General features: G+C 43.1%; 2 protein-coding genes across 2 annotated transcripts; one reads left to right on the top strand and one right to left on the bottom strand.

Annotated features, from left to right (window-relative positions):
- Positions 1-297: 297 nt before the first annotated feature.
- LOC142575266 (tubulin delta chain-like) lies at positions 298-18680 on the bottom strand. The gene is made up of 6 exons (XM_075684479.1): positions 18380-18680; positions 18217-18283; positions 11859-12155; positions 10085-10331; positions 9316-9480; positions 298-1255 (listed from the first exon to the last, which is right to left on the bottom strand). The coding sequence occupies exons 1-6, from the start codon at positions 18517-18519 to the stop codon at positions 885-887; spliced, it is 1287 nt and encodes a 428-aa protein (XP_075540594.1). The 5' UTR covers positions 18520-18680; the 3' UTR covers positions 298-884.
- An 80-nt stretch (positions 18681-18760) lies between these two features.
- mRpL50 (mitochondrial ribosomal protein L50) lies at positions 18761-22292 on the top strand. The gene is made up of 4 exons (XM_075684480.1): positions 18761-18860; positions 19013-19146; positions 19396-19537; positions 21842-22292. Exons 1-4 carry the CDS (start codon positions 18801-18803, stop codon positions 22172-22174), a joined length of 669 nt encoding a protein of 222 aa, XP_075540595.1. The 5' UTR covers positions 18761-18800; the 3' UTR covers positions 22175-22292.
- Positions 22293-22439: the final 147 nt, after the last annotated feature.

The raw sequence follows: 22439 nt of genomic DNA, 5'->3' as shown, positions 1-22439 counted from the left end.
GTACAAAAACTACGAAGTTTAGCACAATCGCTGTAAGCATCATGGCATTGGTTTCACTTGCATAGATTTCGGGGGTTTTCTCACACTATTTTTATAAACGATGTTTAATTATTAATTACTCATCACAATGCACTGCCCCTACATGTCTAAGTAGATAAGCTCCAGTGTGTCTTGGAAGCCCATTTCTACACGACAAGGGCAGTTTCAGTCAATCAAGGCACCATCAGCACTCTATATTGTGCTGAGGTAAAAGCATCCTACAGGGATATGGCAAAACCCTTCATTCAAAGCTCAAACTATACATTGAACATTTAATACATTTTTACACAGAATATCTAAGGGGCACATCCCCGGCTGAATACAAAGAATTACTAAAAATACCTGAGTTTGATATAAATTGGGTGGACTGCATCCATTAGAAAGCAAGTGAACATTTGACTAGAGTGCACGAGCACATTCTTTCATGCTATCTAGACAGTTGAAGGTTAAAAACCCTTGAAAAACACAGCCTACACAAGGAAGAAGATGGGATGAGGCTAGAACTAACAACCGAATTTTTATTGTGGGAAATAACAAATAAATAACCTTTGGCAGCCCTTGGGCACATGAACGGAAACCATCACAAGACCACCAGAAAAAGCTAGTCTAGAAACAAATCACCTTTTATGCTACCATAAAAGAAATATAATTCATTGTGATGGGCCTTGTAATAGTTCCTGTGCATGCCTGGAGCAGTGCTGGAGGTTACATAGTACTTATTTCACATAATAAAAGTTCAGTTGCTAGTTCCGGTCTTGTTCCGTTGTCTTCTCGCTTATGTACATTGCGTTTTTGCTGGTGTCTCACCTTCAATCATGTACCAATTGGCCCAGCTTTCAACATTATTATCTAGACAGTTGTTTGTAGCTAGCAATAGCTTGTTCAACACGCACAAAAGCATCAGCCATGTCCTCAGCCTGCAGTCCATGGCGCGTGTAGTGATGAAGGTAGGCAGCCTCAGTGAATCGGCACCATGCTCGGCTTACTAACGAGTCCAAGTGAGGGACACAGGCATCACTGTTGCTAGCAAGCAACAAGGTACGAGCAGAGCCCAAAAATTTGTGAGCATTTGTCCACACACTGAGCTCACGACCCGCCTCCACAAAAGGCGCATGGCGGCAGGCGAAGTCGGTGGTATTGAGGGCCGACAGCCCTTCGCCTCGTGCAACAGCCAGGGAGGCAACACAGGTAGGAGGCCTCTTTTCAGTGCCCATAGCTGCATAAATAAACAGAAAATTTTAAAAATAAATTACTACAAGGCTATTTGCAAAAGATGCTGTTTATATTGCATGCTCTCCCTCCCCCCAAATTACAGCTCCTTCAAAGTAATAGACACCAGTAAATTAGTATGGAAAACAGAGAAACAAATGCTGGAATGCCTCCATGTTTTATTGTGCCATGGCTTGCTTGTGGCGGTAAAACATGTCTGGATGTGATATGCAAGAAAATATGAGCTGCGGTCCAAATCCACAAGGCAATGAAGTTCAGAGTGTGCATCAGGTTTTGTATGGCCTTTGAGATTGTGGCACTATTTAATGCAACAATGAGCCTCTTTGATTATTCATTCCTGACAGTCCCAAATTGTCCAAGATGGTACTTTCAGCCAATGAGCATCTCGGACAGTTCTGGACAGTCCGGGATGACAAATACAAGAGGAGGAATGCGATGCACCATAACCTCAAAGGCCATGCTTTGATGTATGGTTATGTCACCATTAATCCTCAGATAACCTGGACACATTGTGCACCAGACGAATTTAGAGTGCCAAAGGTATAGACAGTCAAAGAGCCAAAATCAAAATATTTGTTGGTACTGGCTTACCAAGGCGAATTGCTGGAAGCAATAAGTGATGAAATGTCCAAAGCCATATAGGAGCAAGTATCATCTGGTTATTTTGCTCAATGCAAACCTATGGCAGGTAAAGTGAAAACAATGAAAAGTAGATATCGGGGTGTCTGTGCAACGTGGCTAACGTGCTCACAGTGGTACTCATCAGGAAGCCATGCACACACATTTGGCTTTTACTGAGCACTTTTAAAAGGCCCTGGACCACCCCTCCGGCTTGGTGAAATAACATAGCCTGCAGATAGCATACGAAGCTGCAAACATATCAGCCAAATTTTGCTCTCGTACGTGGTGCGTGAAGCTTGCAAGCGGATTGCGAAGTTGCCTTTCTCTAAAGCGCTCTCTTTTCAATAGAAAGTCCTGTCCTCACTCTCTTCTGGATGCTTTATTTCATCATTCCCTTATCTGGCTGCTATTCACTGATAGCTGACATTAAGCTGCGGTCGGCTACATGGCGTAGATACTGCAGCCGCCGCATGGTGCCGCGATGAGTCCACTGTCGAAGCGCACTGCGGCACGCTGAAGACGACCGCATTTGGTTCATGTTTAGCGCGTCGTAGGCACCAAAGGAGGAAGTCATGGCCATCCAAAATTAAATTTGAACTGCGTCCCATGGTGACATTAAGAAGACGGAGCATTGCGGTTATGCCCCACTGTGCGTAGCCTTCGCAGTGCAAAGCATTGAAGCAGAAATGGGAGCACAGCGGAGGCCTTGTTTGTTTGGCAATAACTCCACTTCTGCTGAATGCACTGAAACACATTCTGCGGCAAAGTGTTTCTGAACTAACCTATTTTCACTTCAAATGCATTTCTCCACTTTGATAAAAAGTTGTTCAGGGCCCCTTTAAAATTTGTAACACTCTGCTTATAGGGCCTCACCAGGTCTGGAACATCTTGAGCTGACAAGCGCAGAGCATACAATGCGCAATAACGATAGTGCCTGCAAAGTATTAAATCGCTATGTGCCGCACTTCGAGCCGCAGGATGACATACATGTGCTAGTGTGCCTACGTACACGTGTTTGTGTTGTGACGTCACTCGCAGTGAGACATGACTTCCGAGAATTATTGAAGCCAACATCTGTTATTTGTGTAATGTGTTGCTAGAATAAACGAATTAAAGCTTAGAGAAATAATAAAACACACAAACCGAATGTCTGCATGTTTTTGTTTTACTTCGCACTGCAGCAAAAGAGATGTACTTCCGTTTCATCTGCTTGTTCCCACTTCGTGCAGTCGTGCCCGCAAACACCAAAACTATGTCATTTTCTACTGTGTTCAAGTCTGGGATCATGCTCTGTGACCCACTTGTGTCTGCCTCAGTATTCATGTAGCACAGACTTATACCGCTAGTCAAGTGTCCTCGTGCACAGCACACAAAATTGTGTGCTGCGCGAAACGAGACAATCGAAACAGCTCGCACGCGGTACCATCAGTAGAAGTGTGCCGCACTGCAAAAAAAGCAAGGAGAAAAAAAAAATGAAGGTGGGGCCCATGACGTATGCATCACGCAATCCTCAAGGCCCGGTATGGGAGAAAGCAGGGAAGGAATTTTGCCTGTGAAGGCTAGACAGGGCAAGTGGAGAGGGAGTCTATGTTTGCGGTGAAGCTCGCCTCCTGAAATCATGTGTTCAGCACACTGGAATATTTATATCTTGACTATTAATGGAGCCAACTTGAAAAGCTTTTGCGGCAGAACACTCCCTAGAGGACATGTAACAACTTCCAATGTATAACCAAAATTTGCTATGGGGCATGGTGGGGGGCCATTTAAGTACTGTGCAGGGACACTCGACTCTGACGCATCCCCTGATGTTTTCCCCGCATGGCTCTTGCATCTCCTGTAATCCTGCTTCTCCATGTAGCTATGTGCCACTGGCGGTCGATAGCTACAGAATAGTATGAGAGATGGTGTGAGTGTTGTGCTGCTAATGCTACGTAACGGTGGGGTTAATTGGGTGCAAAATGGAGTAGCCTCTTCCTCTTTGGCTTGGGATAGGCTAGAGGTGTGAATGTTTCACACGCCAGCTTGCACGCTTCGCGGGATTGTCCTGAGAAAGGTTTCAGAGCAGGCTACTGGGATGGTCAAACATGATCATTCGAACAGGCTACTCTTTGTGTCAAGCATGGGGGCAAACATGTTTGCTCGATATCCTGTCATGGTAAGTCAAAAGGACCATCTGTTGGGCTAGTTGGTCTAACAGTGTCAATTCCAAAAACAGTGAAAAAAATACACATACACATAAAGAAGACACAAAATACGTGGACAAATGCTACTACCAACTATTTATTCCAATCGACACACCCTTCGATTTTATAAAGTGAGTCATGCACAAGTGTCACACCCGTTTTTCCAATGCGAAAGTGATAAACATAAGTAAAAACTAAAAACAAAAACTATAAAAGGTGAACAAAATTGCTGCCTGCTTTAGACAGCAGAATTCAAGAAGACCAGTTCGGCGCTGTGCAGCAGCCAAGATGCTTTGCTTACACAGATAGGTGAATTTTTGTGGATATGGAATGCTTCTAAAGCCACTCGAGCTGTGCGGTTTGCAGACTTGCCGAAGATAGTGGTCTAAGAAAAAAGTGCCTTGCACTATTAAGTTGGTGCATCAACGTGCCCTCCATTTTTTTTGTAGTACTGTATTGTCATTCCTTTGCCCCAAGAGCATGTTTGAGACCCCCATAACTGGCACGTACAATAAGTTGTGCGTGACTTCTGTGACAGTGATGTGCTGCTTTCTGGGTTGTCTGGATGATGTGATCTCTACACTGTCATTCTCGCAAACTGCATTCACCACTTATTGTCAGCAGAAAAGCTTGAGTGAACACTTTTTTCACAAGCTGAAATGCATCACCAAAGCAGAGTTGTTCCGGTGCATAAAATTTCTGCAATCGAAATTGTGGCTCCAGAATGGCGAACTCAAAGACAACAAAATGGCAGTTGCACACAGGCAATGACATCTGCAACCAAGCACTGGAAAAACGAGAGAAGCCACTCATGGTATATAGTGCCATTATGTGTGGAAACTAGTGATAATCACAAAGGAACTTGTGGCAGCTTCTTCTGTGACTAATCCAGCTGAAAAGCTTAAAAAGTGCTATGATAAGAATGTCAATAGATACTGAATGTTATTTTCTAGGCCAACGCTCAGATTTCCTTTCTCATCCTCAATTATTTCCCTTATCACATGCATGTGGCATCTAAGGCTGTCTGACCAAATGATTTTACCTTTAACTCTGCACTAGAACACTCCTCCCCGTTTCCTTAAGTAATTTTTTGGATGATCCTATTACATTTATTCTTGACCAGGGTGTCTACCAAGTTGACATTTCCAAATTCCCTGAGTTTTTCAGGTTTTCCCTGAGTGCCTTTGCAAAATTCCCTGAGTGATGCAGAACTATGTTTTATGTCACGACGAGCTGAAACCATATCGCCTGATGCTGTCACTCTCTAGCCCTTTGACGGTCGATGACGTAAATATACGGTGCCGCGAAGAAGTCCGAAAATGGTCGATGCCGTATATTTACGGTGTCGTCTGTACGTTTAAAAAGCGCGCCAATTTCCTAACTTTTTGTTTTCTGTCATGTGCTGCCACTATGTGGGGATACAGGGAATTTTTTTTCGCGCGCCTATCTCTCTCGGTTTTCGTTGCATGGTTTGTTTTAGCGCTAGTTTGCTCCCGCGCGTCTATATACTACCGCTCGCGCATTGGCGCGCGCGCGGGCGGGAGGCCGTTTGGATTTTGTTTCGCGGGCGCTTTCGGTTTTTTGCGCTTGCAAAACTGATGGCTATCTCGTTCCTAATCGCTCATAGGGCGACCGCTTGTTTTTCGCTCGTTCAGTGCTCACAGGGGTGTGCATAGGAAGGATGCCGCCGTGCATGCGTTTCCCTTTCTTTTCTGGCAAAAACTAATTGCCCTAGCTGGTTGGCGATAAGATGAATATTAGCGGAAGTTTCTCACACGTGTTGCTTTTTTTTGATGGGCACACAACCAGTTTGCTTGAGTGCGCGCACCTATGCAGTTCGATTACGCTATGGACGTACGTATTAGTGTAAGAACAGGAAAATTTGAGGCTTGCGAAATATTTTCATGCACGGATTTTCAAAGCCTTGAACTATGTGCATAAAAATGCATAAACTTTTTTTAATTCTTATAAGTTTATTTCCTTTTTTATTGTTGTTATTCATGAATGAAGAGTGCATATATACCAACACAAAAGATTGTTTTCTCACTTTACGGTCACCCTAGAAAAATTACAGTAAATTTTTTTCGAAATAAATCTCTAAGAAGAATCGGAATCCGCGATAAAAAAAATCTACCCTGGGCAGTCGCATATGGCGAAAAAAAAATCGACCCTCAAAGGGCTAGTAAGCATATGAAAAAAAATAAAAAAATGACTTAATCCAATTTGAATACTGAGGAGTAGCGTTCATGTTATTCAAGAAGAGAATAGAAGGGAGGGGTTAATAAAATGCACAGCAAATAACATGTCTCCGAAAAAAATTGCAAATAGAGTCGGACATTCTCGAATACGAATAAAAAAGGAGATGCATACAAAAGCAAATATTTTAGAATATGAGCTATTTCCATCAACTGATAGCAAGCTCAGTGGTATGAGGCCCGAACTTTGTCACAATTGAGATTCTCTCTCAACAGCTCGTAAGTCAACCTCAACTGTCCTGACATACTTTCAGACCGCGCACGACGCCTCAGTGTTGTGTTTCACTGCTTTAAAGAGTTTATATTGGTTTGGATGAGGGACACTTGCGTCTCGGCATCAGCCAACACTTTGTTTTTTGAGCTCAGGCTCCTTCAAAACGGCGGCAGCACGCTTCCTTCCCCGTTCATTCCACAATGCGTATAACCTTTCTGCTCTTGTACTCCTTCCGCGACTCGTTCGCCCCACGGACCATTTGAAGCATCTTCTTGGTCAGTTGCACAGTCCACGTCTGAGTTTTCGAACTCCTTAGGAGCCGCGAAAACGTCCGAAAAATCGGCCAGTTGAAAAAAAAATAAATGCATGTCATTTGCTGCCCTTAAGGGCTCAAATCGCCACAGGTACATTGGAAAACGCTCTGAAGGCCTGTCGGTACACCTATTAGGCATATCAGTGCTCGTACTGTGACAGGAAATACCGGGTGCACGCGTGTATAATTAAGGAATACACACTGTGTCCCGTGGCAATAGCCCCTTCCTACGCTTGTTATGCTTCACTGCAATATTTTCGCGTATGCTTCACCAAGTAATATTTCTGTACGGAGGCGAAGCTGACTTTCGGGAACCGGCATTATGCAACGCACTATTCTTTCCAAGCTTCTAAGCCAATCGCGAGGACCGCAAAGGCAGAGTCCGTGCCATTGCTGACAGCAGCGAATGCTTTCAATAAAAAACACAGCACCCAACGGCAAGAAGCTGCATAGCGATCGTCGAAGCAGCTAGGCCTAGCGTTGCCGCAGTGGTGACTATGGCTGCTAGCAGATCTCCGTGCGAGAGCGCCGGTTACAGGTGGCGAGGTAATAAAAATGGCAGCAGTGGTGGCTTTTATTAATGCCGTTTCGGAGCTGCGGTCACGGCAAAACGTACGGAACATCGGACGGCGAAGAAATCTTGCGTCCGAAATTTCAGACGTTCTGATACATTGACTTTATGGGGTACGTGGTGGTGCCGCGAAGCCGTCCAAATTATCTAAAATCCGGAAAGTCGGCCGTTGACTGCGCACTAGCAACTCCTCCAGCCGACGACAGGACGTCAAAGACGATTCATTACGATTCCTGTCTGTTACTCGAGCCAGCATTACCGCGACTTTCGACCCTTTCAATAAAATTACAGCTAATTTTCCCTGATAGAGACACCATTTCCCCGAGTTTTTCCAGACTACTCAATATCCTTGAGAATTCGCGGTTTTTTCGGTTGGTAGATACCCTGTTGACAGTACAATCTACAGTCATTACTAAATGGATACTAGCAGAAAGTAGAAATGTATAGAAAATTAAGAACAGACAAGGTATGTGATTCTGCTTGCTCCTAATGTCCATTTAGCAATGTTTCACCGAATGGTCCAGCAAGACATTTTTCTAGGATTCAGTTCTTGACACATTCTTGACCGAAATAGGGACTGCAACAACATAAAGGCAGACTAGCAGACACACTGTTGTCAACTTGTGGTACATACAGAGTCTGAAAGTGTAAACTTGCTCTGCCAATAAATTATTTGTACAAAACCAACGCTATAAAGCACAGTGCAGTCAACTTACAGTGACACCACATAGAGTAGTAATATTTGCTTGAAGCAGTAAGGCAATTTAGCAATATATATCTGCTTTTGCATTGGTCCAGTGCAAGAATAAACAGCATATGTAATGGTATAATTGTTACATAGCTGTGCACCAAATTATGCTTTTGGAAAAGCTCTTCAATTTGGTATCAAATGAAATAAAATAGAGTGTTTGGCAACTGATGCCTGGAATCATTGTGAAACGTTTTCTAAGTATGTTCCGCCATTAGGCACACAATTTTCTTGTGATTGAAAGCTGTTGTTCGAGCAGCTGAAGTAACTGGAAGCAATGCACAACGTTTTGCGAGTAGTACATATGCATTTACATTTTAACAATAACTCCTTGCTTAAAGTCAGTACTGCATTCTTGATTACTCAATAGGGTTGAACGTCCCAAAGCAACATAAGGGCTAGAGAGATGTCATAGCGGAGGGTTTCAAACTGATTTTGACCACTTAAGGTTCTTTATTACCATGCATCAAATGGTAGGAACAAGAGCACTCTTGCATCGTGTCCCAACCAGAATGTGGCCGCCAGAGCCAAGCATTGAAACCATGACTGCATGCTCTAAAGCATAACTGCTCCCGGGAAATGTTCTAGAGAACTGATGTTTCTCAGCCATCTTTCTTCCCAAATATGATGCATAAATGGAGTGGATTTTGGCAAGATATTATTTGTAAATGCTGCAGTTTACTAGTGAATGGCTTGTTTCTTGTTTTATAGTCGTATTTATATTTTCCAAGTGCAACATTTTATGTCTTGGATGTTAAACATTATTTTCAGTCACTGTTGTTTGACTGACGTACACTTAAAAATTAAATTCTGGCATTTTAAGCACCAAAACCACAATCTGATTAAGAAACACGTCGTAGAGGGGGACTTGGAATAAATTTGGACAACTTTGGGATCTTTAAAATGCACCTAATCGAAAGCGCATGAGCATTCTTACATTTCGTCCCTATCGAAATGCACCTGCCATGGCCAGGATCGAGTCTGTGACCTTGAGCTCAACAGAGCGAAGCCATAGACACGGCTGCTGGGCCGGGTGACACACAGTTCCACACAGGTGCTAATAGGGTACCCTAACTAATGAAACACTAGCATCTATGTGAATGCGGCGGACCTAACAAAACATGAGAGTGATACTGCTAACCTTCATCGGTGGCACTGTGGCAGCGCTGCATCTTGCCAAGGGCCCGCACAAGGCCCTGCCAGGAGCTGCAGCTGAAGGCAGCCAGTGCAGGTGGCTCCTGTGGCACCTGAAGCAGGCTCACCTGCTTCAGGGACCCATGGCATCCAAGCTCAGAGGCAACATCACCTGCGAATGTGCATAGAGGAAGACAAAATATTTAGCATTCAGTTATAGTAGGACTTATTGGTGATCACCACAGAGTGCCTGATGCACAGTGCCACATGTAATGCATTGCCAAAAAAAAAAAAAAAGAATAACCACTTTATTTTTACTATACCCTTTTTGAACAAGTTCTTAAAACACTTCCTGAAACAGAAATAACTTCTCGCAATGGAAGAGACTCGAAAACATGTAAAGAAATAACCGACAGGAAAGGGCACAAGATTACAGCAGAGATGTGCATTACGTTATACATATAGAGTTTTATGGCGAAACAACTCAAGATATGCATCTACCAGCTGAGAGTAATTAAAATAAAAAATTATGGGGTTTTACGTGCCAAAACCACTTTCTGATTATGAGGCACGCCGTAGTGGAGGACTCCGAAAATTTTGACCAGCTGGGGTTCTTTAACGTGCACCTAAATCTAAGTAAACGGGTGTTTTTGCATTTCGCCCCCATCGAAATGCGGCCGCCGTGGCCGGGATTCGATCCCGCGACCTCGTGCTCAGCAGCCCATCACCATAGCCATTGATGGCGGGTGCCGAGAGAAATGCTAAATAAAACTTACCAAGACAGGTGTGCAGTCCATGCAAGTCTCGACTGGGCTGCAACAGGCAAGTCAGGTGTCTGGCAGCCAGTGCATTCATCTCTACCAGAGAGGCGCTACGCAGTGCCCACCTCTGGGTGACCACCCGGTGCAGAGCATCATTGCTTAACACAAGGAGTGCATCTGCAGAATCTTGCAAATGTGCTAGGGACAGCAGCACATTGTACGCCTGCACTGACACTTCTCCAGACTTGAATGGCCACACCACCTGGACCAGCAAGAAGACGTTCCCCCAACCCACCTTCTGTACACACTTGCGGATATAAGCTTGCAATGAGGTTGGCTACAGGCTTATACTCATTTACTTGAAATACCTTATGAGGCCTCAAGACCGGCAGTGGTTTAAGAGACACATCACCTAAACATTTGATCACAATCTAGATATCTGAAATTACACGTACTAGTGGTATACAAAGAATACCAATGAATTTAGTAAACCTTAAACTAACACAAAGAAGAGATACATGCAAGAAACACATTATATAAAGTTCAGCAGGAAAGCAAGTACACGAAATAACTCGAGGGTATAAACATACCAATCAGTAAAAAAAAAGAAAAGAAAAACCAACAAGAGGAGGGGGAAATAGCCATAATTTCATTTACTGATACTGTCAGCCCAACGTTGGGCTATTATAGGAGTGGTAGGTCACAATACAAGCAACAATATATGTACAGGATAAAGAAAATAGCCATAATCAATACATTTAAAAAAGATTGATTTCTTCTGCCACCTGTGTGCCCTTTATATGGGCCATAGTGAGCAGGTTTAAGCTTTAGTTCAGTTTTGATTTTCCCATTCAGATACTATAATTTGACATGCAGGAATTCTTCATTTAGGCAACCAGTGATGCGAGCTGTACGAAACAAAACAGTTTGCAAAAATGCATGTTTTTTGCCGCAATTGAACACTCACAAAAGGAAGCAACAGAACTGCTTGTTGGCCTAGTTGGTGCTTGCTAAAAGACATGTTTTTTGCCGCAATTGAACACTCACATAAGGAAGACACAAAAGACAACACAGGCCTGTGTTGTCTTTATGTGTCTTCCATTTCTAAAAGACATGTTTTTTGCCGCAATTGAACACTCACAAAAGGAAGACATATAAAGACAACACAGGCCTGTGAGGTCTTTATGCGTCTTCCTTATGTGAGTGTTCAATTGCGGCAAAAAACATGTCTTTTAGCAAGCACCAACTAGGCCAACAAGCAGTTCTGTTGCAAAACAGTTTGTATTTAAAAGTGAAAGGTTAATTTTAGAATGGCAGAAAGCTAAGCTATTTGGTAAGGATTCATTATGCAAAAAGGTGAGGCGTGCAGACAGGACACAGAAGAAAAGAAGTGGACAACATGAACGCCGACTATCACCTGAAGAGAGTACTGAGGCAAAAAGCTTCGAGTCTTCTTTCTTCTTTTCGCCTCAGTGCTCCCTTCAGTTGATAGTCGGCGTTCGTGTTGTCCACTTCTTTCCTGTGTCCTGTCTGCACGCCTCACTTTTTTGCACAATGAAAGTTTAATGCTAGGGGATCATGGGAGCAGAAATTTATGTCGTAAAAAGCTATCCTGAAGCATGTTAAATTGAAACTTTGCTAAACCACTACCATTAGTTCAAGAATGGTCTCTTATGGAAACTTGTGGGGAGAAATTAGGTTACATTAATAATTTCATTGCACCAAGGCCTCACGGTAGAGTGTTTATTTACTGAACAGCACAAGTATTATGTATATTGCAAATGCTTACTGCTGCTATCACAGGAGTGTTTGGGTAGTTGTCCCTTAGGGTCTCAGTGAGCTTGGTTCCCAAACCACTGCCTGTCCCTCCACCGAGAGAAAAAATGGGTAGGAAGCCATCCAACCAGTCTCGTTGTTCAGCATGGCACCTCACAAGATTGCAGATCTCATCCAGGCCTTTCTCAGCATGTTCAAAATAACCCAGAGCCCAGTTGTTACCAGCGCCTTGTGCGCTAGTGTAAGCTGCGCCACTGGCGTAGTGCCACTTGTTGCTGTAGCAGGCTTCCTTCAAGACCCTGCCGACGGCCTGCGATGCCAAGAAAATGAAAGATTTGTTTGTGTATTTCAACAAGGCCAACATTTGCACAAGTACAACAAACAATTCTGTTTTAACTACATCTATAACACGCATCTGCTTGTCCTAAAAAAAAGAGCATGTAGATAAACAAGTATGCTGTTAGATGGGTGCCCTCAGTCGGAATAGTTGGCAAGTTGTGGAAATTGTCACACAGTGTCTGGAAGCTAAGCAGTTTGATCTGTCTGGTTGGAATAATTAAGAGGATAATAAACAATGACTCCAGCTGAAAGGTTGTATTTACTCGAAGCTGACGTTACAGACAAGTCGATTACCTTTTTTTCTCTCCCGCATTGTCTTTCCCATCAGTCAATACTAGAAAATAAGTTGTCATATCAAATGAAGCTCTCCTTCCATCCTCCCACCTCTGCGCCCACCTTCCTAAACTACTAAAAACCTTTACCGACTTGGCTCGTTCAATGGCTATGGAGCTGTGCTGCTGAGCATGAAATCCTGGTTTCAATTCCCTGATGTGGCAGTCGCATTTCGATGGCAGAGAAATGCAAAAATGCTAATGTACTTAGATTTAGGTGCATGTTAAAGGGGCCCTGCAACACTTTTTGAACATAGTAAGAAAACGTTGCTGATCTGTTGTAGAAGCTGCAGTGAATATGTTAGCCAAATATTATTTCACTGTACAGGGTCCTGAATATTTGGCTGCGCATGTTCAAAAATATATTTTGCGCTCATCGCTGCACTGTTCTTGGTCAAATTTTGCAGAATGATCGCATTTTGGCATCGACTTCATTTAGTGTAACACTTGGCACGATTAGTCACCTGTTTCTTAAGAAAAAAAAATGGGAAACTGTTTTTGTCTATGGGAAAAATGGCGTCTGAAAAGCCGGCTCTGGCACAGACTTGTGTCACCACCTGCCGTCATCAGCAGAAAGCAGTGCTTCAGGGAGGGCCGCCGCGTGTTTCCTGCTCCTGGAACAGGTGACTGCCCTCCCTGAAACGCTGCTTTCTGCAGATAACGACAGGTTGTGACCCAAGTTTATGCTTGAGCCACCGTGGCAGCAGCTCGCATCCCCGTAAACGCAGGCAAATTTCCACTTTAAACCAGGCAATTTTGTGGTGAGCGTAAAATTTTTTTTTGAACGCGCGCAGCCAAATATTCAGGACCCTGTATGCAGCAGGGAACTTACAATCTACTGTCAAACATAGCGAAAAATCTCTTGCTCTCGCTTCTACAATGTCGTCATACAGCGTCGGCAGCAGCTGGCCCAACACTACCGGGCGATTTTGTGACCGTGAGAACATTCTCAGTAATAAATAATTGCTAATTTTGAGTTAAATAAATTAAAATATATATGCCTGCGATTGTAAACAGACAGGAAAGTAATTTCATCTTTGCACGCATGTAGCTGCAGGCTGTGTAGCACAGTCTTCCGCAGCTGCCATGAGGTGCTGTGACGAGCCCTTTCACCGCCATGACACTCAACTTTTGGCCAGGGCTTTGCCCTTTTGGCTTCTCCACTGTGTAGCTTCCAGCATGCTAGTGGAGATAAAAGGAGGAAGAAAACTGGATATCAGTGCATTAACTCCACTTATAGTTGTAGGATTCAAAAAAAGTTTGCACCAGGGGATTTATGAAACGACATCCTTTATTAGGGAGGCCATTCAATGATAAGTTAGAAAAATGTTTCAGGGCCCCTTTAAAGAACCTCAGGTGGTCAATATTAGTCCCGAGCACTCCACTATGGTGTCCCTCTTGACCCACTGCACAGTTTCAGGATGTTAAACCCTACAATTTATTTAAAAAATCTTTTCAAAAGCTGTGACCCACCACCATCAATTATTTACCCTTGAAAAAGAAGGTGAGTTAGCTCAGAACTGTCAACTTTTGGCAAGTACCACCCCCTGGTTGAAGACCACCCCCTGATTGTTAACTTATCTATTTAAGGGCTTGTGTCAGCACCAACGTATCCCAGATTCACTGGTGTCTGCTACTTTATAGCTTTATAGTTTGAACTACTGAGGATTACTGAGAATACGAATTGCTGATGAGCTGCAGTGAATCTGAAGTAGAAAATTTATTTATTTTATTTATTTATTCATACTGTCGATACCATCAGGGATCATAACAGGAAGGGCACACATAGTTATCTTGCAGTGTAACAATAATAATTAGCGCAATAATAAGATTAGACATATTAGACATGCAGTTAGCAGAGGCAGACAATGTAGTAGGCAGAAAAGTAACGTTATACACTGTAATAATGTTACGAAAAAAAAAAAAACAGGTAATCAAAGGTAGAACATTTACAAAGGTGAACAAAATGGTAGGCATAAATTATACAATAATACATAGCATTAAATTCAAGAGTAACAAGGGGTAATGAGGTAGTCTGTCAAATATCAATGGCGGTAAGCAATAATTACAACAGGAAAAGAAGTAAACAATTTGCATAAATAAACAATAGTACTCAGTAATGGCAAGTAATACAAGTTATAAAAGTAGGGTATACACAAGAGGTAGTAATCCTTAAGATATGTTTAAGGTGTCGTTAAAGAAATTGTGATTATGTACACAATCTAATGAAATAAAATGGCACAAAAATAGATGGTGACACAAGTACATCATAATTGTGAAGCACGCAATTCATTTTAGGCTAATGTCAAAAAAGTAGTTAACGATGGGCTGTCTGTAATACTAGGGTCCAGCTTATTCCATTCACGTGTCATTAGAGGGAAAAATGAGTGCTTATGGCTTTCCGTATGAAATGGGTGTTCGTTTAATGACAGTGAATGTTTATGTCGGGTGAGTCGTTTTTGTGCTAAGGATAAGTATTTGGAACTGTCTATATTCAATTCATTATGAATAAGTTGATACATAAATTTTAATCGTGCAAGCTTGGCTCGTTTTTGTAGGGTCAGTATACCGGCCTGTTTTAGCAATTCTGTGGGTGAATCTGTTAACCTATGTTTGTTGTAAATATATCTCAGTGCCTTCCTTTGATTTGCTTCTAGTTTGTTAATGAGTTCTTTGGTGAAAGGAAACCAAACAACGTTAGCATACTCTAATACAGATCTGACAAATGTGTTATATGCTAGTAGTTTTGTGTTTGGGGGGGCTAGTCTAAGACGTCTGTTCAGGAAAAACAATTTTTTTTTGTGCGGTCGAGGTAACATTGTTAACATGGTGCTCCCATCTGAAATCGTGTGTTAATGTTAAGCCAAGGTACTTGTACTCCTTCACTTTGTTAAGTGTGGCGTTACTTATAGTGTAGTTAAATTCTGATGCGAGCCTTTTTCTAGTAATTGATAAAATAGCTGATTTTTTAATATTTAAAGTCATTTGCCATTTGTTACACCATTTGTACACAAGTGACAAAGTGTCGTTCAAGGCCACATGGTCATTATGAGAATTGATTACTTGATACAGAACACAATCGTCAGCAAAAAGTCTAACATTGACTGGAATATTAGCAGGCAGATCATTAATGTATATGAGAAATAAAACTGGAGCCAGAATACTTCCTTGCGGAACTCCGGATCTTACGCTAGATTTCATGGAATATTGCTGGTTAACTTCTACAAATTAAGTGCGGTTAGTAAGGTAGTCCTTGATCCAGTTCAGAATAGGGCCCTTTCCCAAGGTAAGTTCGAGTTTATAAATTAATTTCTTATGTGTTACGCGATCGAAAGCTTTTGAAAAATCTAGAAAGATTAGATCGATTTGTTTCTGTTGGTCAATACTTAACGATACATCGTGGACAAGCTCAATTAGTTGTGTGACTGTGGAAACTCCTTTACGAAAACCATGCTGACAATCCGTTAGTATTTCTTCCTGTTCAAGGTGTTTGGTTATGTGCTTTAAGATAATGTGCTCTAGTAGTTTACAAACAGTACATGTTAGTGAGATTGGTCTGTAGTTAGCGGGTTCTGTTTTACTTCCCGATTTATGAATTGGTTTCACTTTATCTGTTTTCCAATCCTTAGGGAGGGTACCTGAGGAGATTGATTTGTTAAAGATTATTAATAAGTACTTGGCCATCCACTCAGCGTATCTGCGAAGGAATGCATTTGGAATATTATCAGGTCCTGGTGATTTCTTTGTGTCTAAGTTAAGCAGTAGGTTAAGTACGCTTGTTTCGGTTAATGTGAGTGGCTCTAGTGGCTTATTTCTAGAGAAGCCTGCTTGTGGTAGTGTGCCATTGTCCTCAGTGAAAACGGAGCAGAAGTAGTCGTTAAGCAAGTTAGCAGAGTTCCTGTTATCTTCATTTGAGGCTTCGTTGTCGTTACGATTCTTTTGGTTAATGTAGCTCCAGAACTTTGTGGGAGCAGTTTTCAAAAAGTTTGTGAGTGTATGAAATGATGCTACTACTGTGAAAACATGACCACATTAATTGAAAAAATGCTGTTGGCAGCGAAACCTCTGCTGTGAAGGCTGGAAAATGACAAGGCTGTTTTTTTTTTTCTTCCAGCCAAAAATTTACTAAGCCATAGAGTCCAAAGGACAGGCTGATCGTTTAACTGGTGTTGAATTATGTGATGTGCAGCACAAATGGATTTGCAAGATGACAGGAAAGCACCACATCTTCATCTTCCCTGTTGTCTGGCATGCTCATTTGCGCTACAGATCACATGAAGTCTCTGAATTTTTAAATGCGAGTAGCTTTTCATGGATCTTTAACCTGTTTTCATGGTGGTCGTACTTTCACTGCCGAGACAAAGATGCCTATGCAAAGGGCACATGCTCTTGTTAAATTTAATTGCGGGGTACGTTCATTGGTGAACTACAAGTGTTATAGCTCTGAGATGCACGTGCTGTAGCATGAGGGCTTTGGGGCGTCTCAACACTTTGACACTACGGTGGAACACTCTGAAATGATCGCCCTCCTCACCTCCTGCCACCCTATCCCCCTGTGGTGAAGGAGGCGACTCTGGCGGCAAGAGCAAGAAGGATAGCAGTTGCCTTTCACACTAGCGCTCGTGCTGCTGGAGACAACACACATGACAAACTGGTTTATATGTATATCCACCACCTACAGTACTGCTAAGATGTCTGGTTAACGGCTGTGTTCTTTATGGAATTACCTAATGAAACAACAAAAGCTTTCTAAATATCTTGACGGCAACAAATTCAAGTGCATCATTCCTTTAAGAAAATGAATATCTTTCTAGAAACGGTCGGCTATTCACTTACATTGACAATAATTGCTGATGGTTTATGTCCAATTTTTATTTATTTATTCTCTACAGGACAAGGTAAATGATGGAAAGCAGTGTTGTTCCCTCAAGCAGCAGCAGTGGTGCATTGAGCACAAAAAGGTGAAGTGGTCACATTCGGAGACATTAGGTAGTTGTGTTGACCAGTAGGTTTTGTCGCCCAAGCAAATGAGCACGTGAAATCCCACCTTTGCATTTAAAGGCAGTGCAAGATTTATTGTGGCATATTATATGTGACTTAATTATAAGTGTAGTTTGGGCATGACTGATCTGCTACTATGGCAGTGCACATTTTCTCATTAATATGACATGCCCTTATGTCCAGTCCCCGAATGTAGGTGTTCACTCAAGGATAGCCACTAGATGAGCCTGCTTGGTTATTTTGAATACACCAGTACATGTACACATCTTGCTAGTTTTGCCTAATTGGAAGTCGCCGTTTTGTTCTATTTTGTGCGCTGTGCAATTCTGGAAACGCATGCGTGTTCTTTGTGCAAGATGAGCCGAGAAATGCGAAACGGTTCAATTTCTTTATCTTACGAACAGGTCATGTTAAAGATACAACGTGCTTTAGCAATAGTGTGCACTTCATCAAAAGTTCGGTTAAATTAAGATAACAAAATTTTGGTTATCTTCAAGTTCAACGCATTTCGCGATGTCGACTGTGCACAAATGATGCAGGAAGCAATTACACTGTTTGGGAGACACGACGATATGTCGCCTTGAAAGCCACAAAGGGTGCGAATGTTAAGACGTCTGGCGAACCGCACGGCTACAAAGGAACAGAAAAAACACGTCTGTTCATTTTTGCCTGTAGCAAACGGTTCAACTATGAGCAAACCTTTCTTTCCGTGTCAACCAGGACGGTACTGGCAAGCAGACCACCTTGGGGGTCAACAGCAAAAAATCTGCGGAAAGAAATATTAATCCAGTGAAATTCGTGCAGTCAAAAACGGCATTCTCTCGACTTGGAGAGCGACAGAAACTTTTGCGAGGTCACTCACCTCTCTGCTGACAGGCTGTAGTACTCGTTGTCACGGCGCGTCTCAGGTTCCCCAACACCTATGTCTTGCGCTAAGGCATTAAAAAATTCGAAACCTAGCTGATTGCCACACTGACCGATCTGCAATGTGAGTACGCTCATCGTTTGTCAACACAGAGTCATTTGTCGCGAACTGGAAATCACTCAAAGCAACCGCGATGGGTTCAGCAGCATCGAAACTAACGAAAGGCCGAACGAACGCAGCTCCAACACTTACTACTTGCCCTTGTACTCGTCACAATAGAACGTGCTTGTAAAACTAAATTGAACGGTAAAATGATGAATTAAGATACAAATTTGATGCGCAAGTTGTACTATAGTTGTTAATAAAAACAGTAAGACACGAGCCTCATCATCATCATCGTGACCGCTGCCGAATTAAAATGGCAGCCTTCATACGAAGGTCACGTTGTGTATTGCCAAGCAATTTATTTAAAGGAAAGGCGAGTTACTCACGCAACTTTGATCATATTTTAGCACACAGTGCAACGAAAGTTGGCGAAATTAGTTGCGTGGCCAATATATGGGCGTTTCGTGTGCCGAGGTTGCAACATTTTTGTTTCTGACGTTCCCGTCTTTCCTCGGTGCTTTTCAGGCTGAACTTTCGACGTCATGTGCCGTATGCACCGCAAGAAGGTTCAAAAAGGTGATTCCTGTAAGAGAAGACGAGAACGGGCTGCCATCAAAAGCGATGGCTCGTTCAGCGTTGAATTCACTGAGCGATCGGGGGTGCGTATAACGAGATGCTGCAAGTGAAGCGCAAGAAACACGTACAGGAGGAGGGTACAACACATGCGCAGTTTGTGTGGCGCGTGTTATTCAGCGTCACTTGTGTTCCTATTTCAAATAAAACCGTTTGTTGAAGTGAGCAAATGTTTTGTACCCTTCTTCTGTCCGTATTTTTGCGCTTAACTTGCACTTGCAGTATGTCGTACCAACAAGGCCGAATTTCTATCAATCTCCTTACCTTATATGCAGGTTCTGTAAGCCTATGAAGCCGTACAAGCCAGTCGAGAATGTTGAGGACAAAGTCAAGGCCATATACGAAGACGTGCTTGGACAAAAAGCCGACAGCGCATGGCTGCAGGCACCCATCACAGAGCCCCTGCTTAAGTTTAGGGTACGGCCGTTTAGCTCGCTCATTGTATAATAGTTACATTTTCGCTTGAGGCGAGAACAGCCTTTTACAGCGAAGCTGTATCGACACTCTTCGCGGCGCTCCCGTGGGCGCTACCATGCTTGATCACATGGTGACGCGTCCAATGCTTGCCTCAACTGCCTCTGTGTTTACAGTGGGTGTGTATGACGCCGGTTCGGCCTAGCAAACCTCTGTTTCTGGAGATATCCTAGACGGTGACTAGATAGACGACACGAAGCTTTGGCCACAGTTTCAGAGAACACGCGAAATCGCTTTCAAAGCTGATGAAGCTATGTCAAAACGGCGCGTGCAGCATATATGGTACTTGTAAAAGTGGGGTTAAAAATGTATTCCAAGCTATCCAAACTTTCTGCTCATGAATTGAATCACGATTAGTGTGTTTTGCTCTTCGTTCTTTATTTGGCAAATATATTGAAGCAGCGGCTTGCCACATTTCTTACTCTAAATTTCCTCAGTGCGGTCACTATCCGATTATTTTCTGCCTAATCGCTTGCCGGTGTGCTCATTTGCGATAGATTTGTTCTTGCTGCGCACAAGGATTGAAACATAGCTGTTTTTTACATTGTAATACCTTGTTGCTAAGAACTCGCTTACTCTCTTGTGGATCGTCACGAAACATTCAGCTATGACCTTTTGTGCGCCATCGGTGTGGACCGTCATTTATTGTGTGTATATGGGGCACATATATTTAAGTGTGTGCCCATTCACTTATTGACATGTTATCAATAGAGTAGGCGCAAGTTTCCGTGCAAGTTGGTGTGGACGTGTAGAGATACTGTGTGCAAAACTTGTGACAGGAAGCAGCGCTGCTAGCGAGCACTACTCACTCCTGCCAACGGTCTGGGGCTGAAGCACTTTCTTTGAAGGTTAGCGATACAGCGCTGGCAAATGAGCAAATTTCTGTATCCTTGAGGAAAGCTGTACATCTCGAAGTGCCAGTTGCAGCAGCGGTCTGCAAACCTGGCAACACAGAATCATTACATCCCTTAATATGCCAGTGACTATTTTTGCAGCCAACTACTGTGCATGTCTTCAATCCAGCATGATTGCTGCGCAGTGCATTAGTAAAAAGTCAGTTGCATTTCCGACAGCTGACCACACATAAGCAATGTCGTTGCTCTCTGTTACAGCCGAGCGCGCACACGTCATACATACTCCTGGGGAGCACAGCTTTCCATTAGCAACGCTACAAGCAGAACTGGGAATGAGCTCATATACACCGTGCCGATTCTGCAGCCCAGGCACAAGAACAGGCTCGTGCAGCCGAGCGCAAGCAGCACCTGTGTATCGTGGATCAGTCAGCCTACCAAGCGGTCGTTTAATGAACCGTTGGGATTAACCCAGTAATTAACGCCGGGGTTGCACGTTTCAGCTTTGCTGGTTGACCATCTGTACGGAGTGCTTGGGCAGCAATGTTTTAAAAAAATTTTATTGCAAGCGCAATTGTATGGACACCTCAGACACGTTTCCGTTGTGACGTTCCATAAAAAGTCCAAGTGCAGTAACATTGCGGCCACATGCCGTATGCTGTGGGTGCGATTGAAAGCGCGCAACGGCGAGCCGAGAAAGTTGGTGGCTCGATCTCGCACGCACATAGGAGGAAGGTGGGGAAGAAGTGCGCCGTCTTCCTTCACACGCAAGGCAGCAGCAGGGAGGGGGGGGGGAGCGATTTGCAGTGGTTATAGAGTCTGTCACCTAGGCTTTCGTGTGTGCCATGTTCTCATCACTTAGTTCGCGTTGAAGCAAGAGGCAGTACGAAGGGCAATTCCCTCGCTGGTGGTCTTTCTCACACCAGCGTATTGACAGCGAGTGTCTGCGGTTGTCAAGCGAGAGGTGTTTATGTTTGCCTGTGCATGCGTGATGCCATGCTTGTTAAGCAAATTTTTGCCAGCCAATAAAACTACTATCCTTACATCGTATAGCTGTCTAATAATTTGCTATCGCAATCGATGCTTTGCCTTTTAGGCAAGACTGCAACATTTTTTATCACTAAAATGGCATCTCTCTTGAGAAAGCTGTGCAATCAGATTTTGCATCACCTGCCACGTCTGCAGGCAGTAATGATTATGCACAAAATGTAGTTTGAGGCACCCTTATGACCATAGTATCAATTGTAATCCATAATATATGTTCCTGCTGTCTTACAAAAGCTCATGGCTGGTATGTGATGTGGTATAAAGTATTGAGCTCAACTTACCTTTGCCTCTGGTACTTGTGCCATTTGCTTAAGCGTACTTCAAATCTTTTTTCTTTTTGTGTCTATAGTTGCTGACAAAGTGCATCAGTGAATTCGGCCACGACATCCCAAGCTCCGAGCTGCTGAATGTGAAGTGTGTTGATGACATAGTGGAGTACTTCTCCACACCTGTTGAAGGACTGTCGCCTTACGAATCCCTCGTCCAGCGGAAGGATCATCTGCCTGAGAACCTCCATGTCATACCGAACTATGTTCGCTTTCACCCCGAGACAGACACTTTCTTTGGGGGTGTAAATGCCTATCCAGGAACATCAACCATTGTCACAGGCCTCAAAGCCAAGAAAAAATACAAAGGATACACTTCGAGCCCAACGTGGCCATACATAACCACTAGCACCTAAAAAAAAGAAAAGGACAGTAGCTTTGCGAACTATCTTTTATTGTTCATTTTTCAACCTTACTACAGCTTACTGTACTGAGAAACTGAATTGAAATAAACCAGCAGCCTAGCTACACATACTACTAGAGTCCATGCACACATATATGCGTAGTGGCTTCATGTTGAATGACTTAGATCTAGAAAAATGCAACAATGTGTATAGCAAGGACAGCGAGAAAACACGCTGAGTTCCTTTGCAATTTCTAAAATAGTACACTATAGATTTC

The sequence above is a fragment of the Dermacentor variabilis genome, chromosome 3 (genome assembly GCF_050947875.1).
Source record: "Dermacentor variabilis isolate Ectoservices chromosome 3, ASM5094787v1, whole genome shotgun sequence".
In the NCBI taxonomy this organism is placed as follows: domain Eukaryota; kingdom Metazoa; phylum Arthropoda; class Arachnida; order Ixodida; family Ixodidae; genus Dermacentor; species Dermacentor variabilis.
The sequence above is the reverse complement of the archived record's forward strand: the minus strand, read 5'-3'. Positions and strand labels throughout refer to the sequence as shown.